Source organism: Platalea leucorodia (genome assembly GCF_965183815.1).
Source record: "Platalea leucorodia genome assembly, chromosome: 4".
Taxonomy (NCBI): domain Eukaryota; kingdom Metazoa; phylum Chordata; class Aves; order Pelecaniformes; family Threskiornithidae; genus Platalea; species Platalea leucorodia.
This window is the reverse complement of record NC_138826.1, coordinates 93,420,570-93,426,569: the sequence shown is the minus strand read 5'-3', so window position 1 is coordinate 93,426,569 and position 6,000 is coordinate 93,420,570. Positions and strand designations below refer to the sequence as shown.

Sequence of the window (6,000 nt, the reverse complement as noted above, 5' to 3'; positions counted from 1 at the left end):
TGCTGAAATTAGTAAACACAGCACAAAGAACTGGAAACAAGAACATCTGAGAAAACCTTCATGAATCCGTACAAGGAATCCAGGAAACTTCGTGTTACTGTGCCAATTCAACACCACCACATGCACACAAATAAACCTCTCTATTTCTGACAGGTAGAGATTAACCAGGATTTAATTCAGCCATCCACTAGAAACAGCACAGTGAGATGCGCAAGGGGTTACACTTCATGAAAACTGCACAGATCCTGGACCCCTCCCTCCTAACCTCGAATGGCTGCCTACAGTGTTGACAAGATCAGTCAGCAAACTCATCTCGAAGCTCACTCAGTTTCTGGCTTCCAGCCTGTATCATTCATTTATTTAGTGCTGACACAAGTGACAAGTCACAGCACCGACACAAGTGACTCCAGAGAGTCTTCGAAGAATTTACTGCCTTGATCAACCGCATCTGGATCTGAATCTGTAACCTAGTTATTAAAGGATGTCTGTAATGCCCTCAGCGCCATCATAAATCCTCAGTATCATCAGTGATTGACTGCTTTCCTGCCTTGGAACTATACAAACTACACTAAGTTTTGAAAGGTAACAAGCCAGTTTATCTCTGAATCGGTACTACTGTAAATAGGTGTGAACGCAGTGTCTGGTAATGAAAGGTAACTGAATGACCTCAGCACCCAATTGTTAAATTGACAGTTTTGAACATTTTTTTTTCTTCAGAAAAAAGGACCCCCATTATATGCAAATCTGTTCAAATATCTGACCTTAAATTCTTTTTTCTTCCTCTCCTCAGAGATGCTCTACTGTGCATTACGCTGATTATCTTGTATGTGCTGCAGAACATCTTTAGAGCATGAAACTGATGTGCAGAGAGATGGAAGTATCTATCTCTTCTGAATTCATGCTGCTAAGTTGTTCATTCAGTTTAGCATCATCTAAGTGAGTGAAAGTCTTAGCAAAAAATTAACAAATCACCATATATTTAAAATAAAATCCTTTAGATCAAACTTTACACACTGGTAGTTTTGCTCAGGAAACTTGAACACCACCCTGATACACTGTGAAATATCTGGAAGTAAATCTGACCTACAACTTCTGGAAATCTGGCAACAGAGTAAGGCAGATTTCAAACTAACATTACTCTTCTCTTGTTCTTGAACATTCAGCACATTTATCTATTTCCAAGATAAAAATACAAAGTTCTTTTAAACGCATCCCTGGATTCCCATCTGCACTCAAGTCACTGATATAGGACGTTGTGCGAGCTGAACTACCTCCAATATATGAAAAATGTACTTTCCTGACACATTTTGAAGCACTGTACATAATTGTCTCCTCATGCTATTTCCAATTACATTGCTATAGTCTTGTCTTATACCTGAAGGCTTTTGCCAATATAGACATACCAATAAAGATATGCTGGTTATTCCGCATCCCTCCCTTGCAGGGAGACAGCAATTTTTATAGGTGTAGCTGAAACCAGTTCCCTGAATTGAGTAAAAGCATAGCAATAAAAAGGATTTCTTTATTGGTGTTAAGCACATCGTACCTCTACAGGCTCAACTATGTCAGTTGAGGAAAAGGAGACCACGTCCCTGATCGGTTGGACTGGGCCACAGAAATTTGTAAAAGTAGACACGGCCAGACTTGCAAAGGACAAATAAAACAATCCTCTTCCACCTACATTTTTCTTCTAACTCTCTACAGCCTGATCCCATACTTTTTGTGTAATTGTGACTTCCGCTAATTGAAAAGTTTCTGTTGTCATTAATTTCAGAGTGAACGCTGAAGGAAAAAGCTAATGCAGACTTCAGTCTGTTAAGTAGCACCTCTCTTTTCCACTTGGATAATGGAATTTTTAAGGGAAGTCTATTGGTTACTCATGGAGAAACTACAGCTAAGTAAAGGAAAATTCACTGTAAAATGTTTTGTGGGTTGCAGAACGTGCAACGAATCTGTTTAATTTTGCAAGTCCTTCTGAATGTATCACAATCTCTTAATTTAAAACAAGATATAAATCCTAAAATGCAATTTCACACCTATGGCAATGACTGGGTAAGCTGTAAAGGTCCTATTATTACATCACATATTTTTCCATTATTAATTATACATCAGAAAGATTTTTTTTTTATGAACCAAAAGATACTTACACAAAAAGAGCAATTCCAGTGTTAGCCATGGCATAAGAAAGACCAAGGATGCCACTACCCACAATAGCATTGCTCAGATTAAATACTGACATTCCAAAGGAAGTAGTACCCGGATGCTGAGAAAAGGGAGACAGGTGATAATTAATAGAAAGTTATTACTTATTTCAGAATTAAAACAAACATAAATTTGTCAAGAAAGCTTTTTTGTTGTTGTTGTTTTTAAAACGTCATTGCTATGTACTTACATACTGAGTTTCGTATTTCTTCTTTCCAAGATTGGAGTCGAGCAAGAAATTTTGATTTTCTGGATCAATATCCGCATAGTGGCTGTAAGAAACATTGCATCATTAGCGACTCTCATTGGCAACTTCACTCCTCCTTTAGCATTGCCGATCCAGTCCAAAGGGAACCCAGAAAATCAACGGAACGACCCAAAAAGACCCCACCCCGCCTGCCGTTCTGCCCGGTACACAAAGCACTGCGCCTGCTTACGCCCGCAGTCCTTTCCGTGTTTCTGTAACGCCTGCCAGCACGCAGCCACCTCCAGACCCGAGGCGGCGTTTTTACCGGGGGCCGAAGCGGGGCGGCGCAGCCCCCCTCACCTCTTCATGGCGGCCGGCTTGGTGGGGTAGGGGTAGCTGAAGTCGTTGCTGTTGGAGCTGTAGCTGCTGCTGTCCTCGTCGGGGGAGATGTTGAACTTGCCCATCTCGGCGCTGCTCATGGCGGCGGCGGGGCCGGGGGTCGGCGGCCGCTCTTTTGTCCTTGGCGGCGGGGCTCGCCGCGCCTGCGGAGGTGGGAGGCGACGTCAGTGCCGCAGCCCGTCACGTGGCCAGCGCCCCGCCCGCGGCTCGGCGGCCCCCGCCCGCCGTCGAGTGGAAAAGTACCAGCGGGGGCGCGCGGGGCGGGGGGCGCGCGGGGCGCGGGCAGACAAAGGTGAGACCCGCGGCCGCACCTGCGGCGGCGCCGGGGAGCGGGCGCGGGCAGCGGCACCGCCACGCCGCACCCCCGGGCACCCCCCTCCCCCCCACAGCGGAGACTGATGCAACACCGACGGGCGATTGTCACATTGGCCGCCTCCGTGTTTACCTCCCGTGTCTCCCTCCCTCCCCCCCCTCCCCGCCGGCGGCACCGGGCATCCCGGCGTTTTCAGTGGGAAAACGCAAACCGGTCACCGGGCTGCACCGCGCCGCAGCCGCCTGGGTTTTTTCCACCTTCCCGGACGCAGCAGCGGCGCGTTCCCAGGCGCCCCCGCCTCGGGGCAGAGCCCGGCAGGCTGCCTCCCGGGCGGCAAGCCAAGCCGGGGGGCTGCCGCCAGACAAAGGCGCCAAGGACCCGCCGCGCCGCGTCCGAAAACTCGCCCCGTTCCTGCCGGCGGCCGCCGCCGCGCCGTACCTTCTCCGCAAGAGCTCGAAAGCGAGGTTTCCTCCCGAAGCCGCGGAGATGCTCCTCTCCCGGCTGCTGCTTCTTGCAAGGGGGAAAAGCCCTTCCCTATAAAACGTCAGCGAAAACAGAACCCTAAATAAATAAAGGTAGGAAAAAAAATCGCTTAAAAAAAGCCAGCCGTGTAGCAGGGAAAGATAGCCTCGCGTCCGCGGCGCTCCGGCGTCGCTCCCGCTCTGACGGCCCCCTCGGGGCGCCGCCGCTCTTCAGTCAGGAACGCGGGCGCGTCATCCTGGAGGGCGCGGCGCCCGGCCGCCGCCGCGCCGCCCCCCCGCCGCCCCCGGCCGCCGCCCGCCCTGCCGGGCTGACCCCCGGCTGCCGCCCGGGCCGGGGCGCGGGGGCGCACCGGCGGGTGGGGGCGCGCCCGGCCTGAGGGGTGGGCGCCGGGGGTCGCCGGGGGGCCGGGAGCGGGGCGTGACGGCGGTCGTGGCGCCGTGTTTACGCTGGGGGCAATTGCGTTTCGCAGCGGGGACGGGACGGGACGGGGCGCTGCGGTGTTCGTGGGGAGCGCGCTGGCGGAGAGGCGCTTCCACCTGCCCGGTGCAGCATCTGCGGCGGTACTGCCGCATCGCCCTCAGGCTCACCGAGGCGGCTTCCCCCCTTCCACCCCGCGCTGCCGGGCTCCGGCTGCGGCGCTCCCCAGAGGCCTGGTGCGCGGCGGGGGTGAGGCGCCGCCGGCCCATAGCTGCTCGCTGCAGTCACCTGCTATTTTTAATCGGCGAGGCAGCGGGGATGCACGTGCGCGCCCCGGATCCCGGGGGCAGCCGAAAGGCTCCCCCGGCGCTTCCTCCGGGAAGCGACGCGGAGTGACGGCCTCCCCGCGGTGATGCGATGGAGGCTACACCCCACTTTGGGGAAAAGGGGGGGAAAAAAACAACATCCTGCTTCCTTTTCCTCAGGTAATCGCTACACAAACTTTGGAGGGCTCCGCTGCTCCGTGCCCCGTGGAAGGGGGCGGCGGGGCTTCGCTGCTCGCCCCCCCCCCCCCCCCCCCCCCCCCCGCACACACGCTGCAGCGCCGGAGGCGGCTGGGCGAGGGCAGCCAGGCACCGTTTCACCACCCCTCCTTGAGGCGGGGGGTTTCTGAGGCAGGCCCCCACCCCGGTGGCGCTGTCCCTCGCCGCAGCGGCACGCTCCCACCCCAGCCTACTGCTGCCGGCCTCGAGTGCGGAGGGTACCCGGCCACCGAGCCGGTTCGCCCCTCTGTGTTACCTCCCTCCCTCCCTCCGTGGCATCGTGGAGGCTGCCAGGCAGCTGGCAGCACAGCAGCCCGACAGCCTGTCCCGCCGTCGGGGCGGCCCCAGGGACGCGGGAGCGCCTCGCACCCTCGAGTGGCAGCGAACCCCCGCGTCCCCGCCCGCGCTCCTGGCCCCACTGAACTACAGGCGGCCGCGGGCTCTGCCGGGGCTGGGGGGGGACGAGGTTTCCCTGCGGCGAGGCAGCGCGGGAGGACCGGCCCGCACCCCCCGCTACCGGCCCTCGGCCGCGGTCTCTCTGCCGCCGAGGCGGGCGGGAAGGCGGCGGGCGGCGCGAGGCGGCAGCAGGCCGACCGTTACCGCGGCAGAACGTTCTGGAGCGCCGCCGGGCGGGGGGTGGGGAAGGGGCGGGGCCCGGGGGGGGCGCACGCAGGAGATGCTGTACCGAAAATTTTCCATCCCCGCAGTTCTGCCCCCGCCCCCACCCCGCGCGTGGTGTCGGCGCCCCGCCTCTCCCGCCGCAGCCCGGCGCGGGTGCCGCTGCGGCGCCGTGCCGCTGCAGCGCCCGGGCCGGGCCGGGCCGGGCCGGGCGGCGGCGGCGGCGGCCGAGGCGGCGTCGCACCTGCTTCCGCGGGAGGCCGGTGCCGCGGGGTGTCTGCGTGCGCCGCCCGGCCCGGGGCGGCCCCGAACGGCCGCCGGGCCAGGCCGGGCTTCTCCCGCGCCGCTCCTGGCCTTGGCCGGGCGCTGTGCGGCGCCGGTGCCGAGCCCTCGGCCGTGCGCCCTGAGGGGCGGGGGGTAGGCGCGCACCGGCCGCCCCGTAGCGGGGTTTGAAATCGCCTCGGGGCGTTTTGGGGCAGAACTCGCTCCCGTCCGAACCCGCTGCCCGTTCGGGGCGTCTTGCGGCCGAGTTTCCCCCGCTTGCGGACAAGGCCAGGTACAACTTGGGGTGCTCATCGCCCTGAGGTATTTTAAAGTTGCACCAGGCGTTTTCGGTCCTCCTGAATATGTGACTGCATAAAAACAGGCAATTTGCAAAGGCTACAGCAATCTGATGGGTTAAGCAGAACGACTGCGCGGCTCCGCTTAAAAGTGCCATCCCAGCGATATGTAAATAAGCATTACTACGGGGACGCCAGGTCATGCACCTTCCTGCATGGGAACTGTGAATGCTTTGTGCGTTTTTCACTCGATCCCATTCTCCGGGTGTTGGCGCTTGT

General features: G+C 57.7%; 1 protein-coding gene and 1 long non-coding RNA gene across 6 annotated transcripts in view; one reads left to right on the top strand and one right to left on the bottom strand.

Annotated features, from left to right (window-relative positions):
* The window catches only part of SLC38A2 (solute carrier family 38 member 2), a 15,877-nt gene extending 12,071 nt beyond the window's left edge, over window positions 1–3,806 (bottom strand). Inside the window, exons 1-4 of one of the 3 annotated variants that reach the window (XM_082308996.1) lie at window positions 3,540–3,806; window positions 2,750–2,931; window positions 2,393–2,474; window positions 2,148–2,263 (exon numbers count right to left, since the gene is read on the bottom strand). In XM_082308996.1, coding sequence (XP_082165122.1) covers window positions 2,148–2,263; window positions 2,393–2,474; window positions 2,750–2,868 — 317 coding nt within the window. In that variant the 5' untranslated portion in view covers window positions 2,869–2,931; window positions 3,540–3,806. Of the gene's footprint in view, window positions 1–761; window positions 949–2,147; window positions 2,264–2,392; window positions 2,475–2,749; window positions 2,932–3,539 lie in introns of those variants that run through there. The other 2 variants (XM_082308998.1, XM_082308997.1) reach the window with 2 other exon arrangements.
* LOC309589132 overlaps window positions 3,559–6,000 on the top strand; it is a 69,742-nt gene continuing 67,300 nt past the window's right edge. For all 3 annotated transcript variants that reach the window (XR_014227866.1, XR_014227867.1, XR_014227868.1), the window contains exon 1: window positions 3,559–3,676. This is a non-coding gene — a long non-coding RNA (uncharacterized lncRNA). The remainder of the gene's footprint in view (window positions 3,677–6,000) is intronic.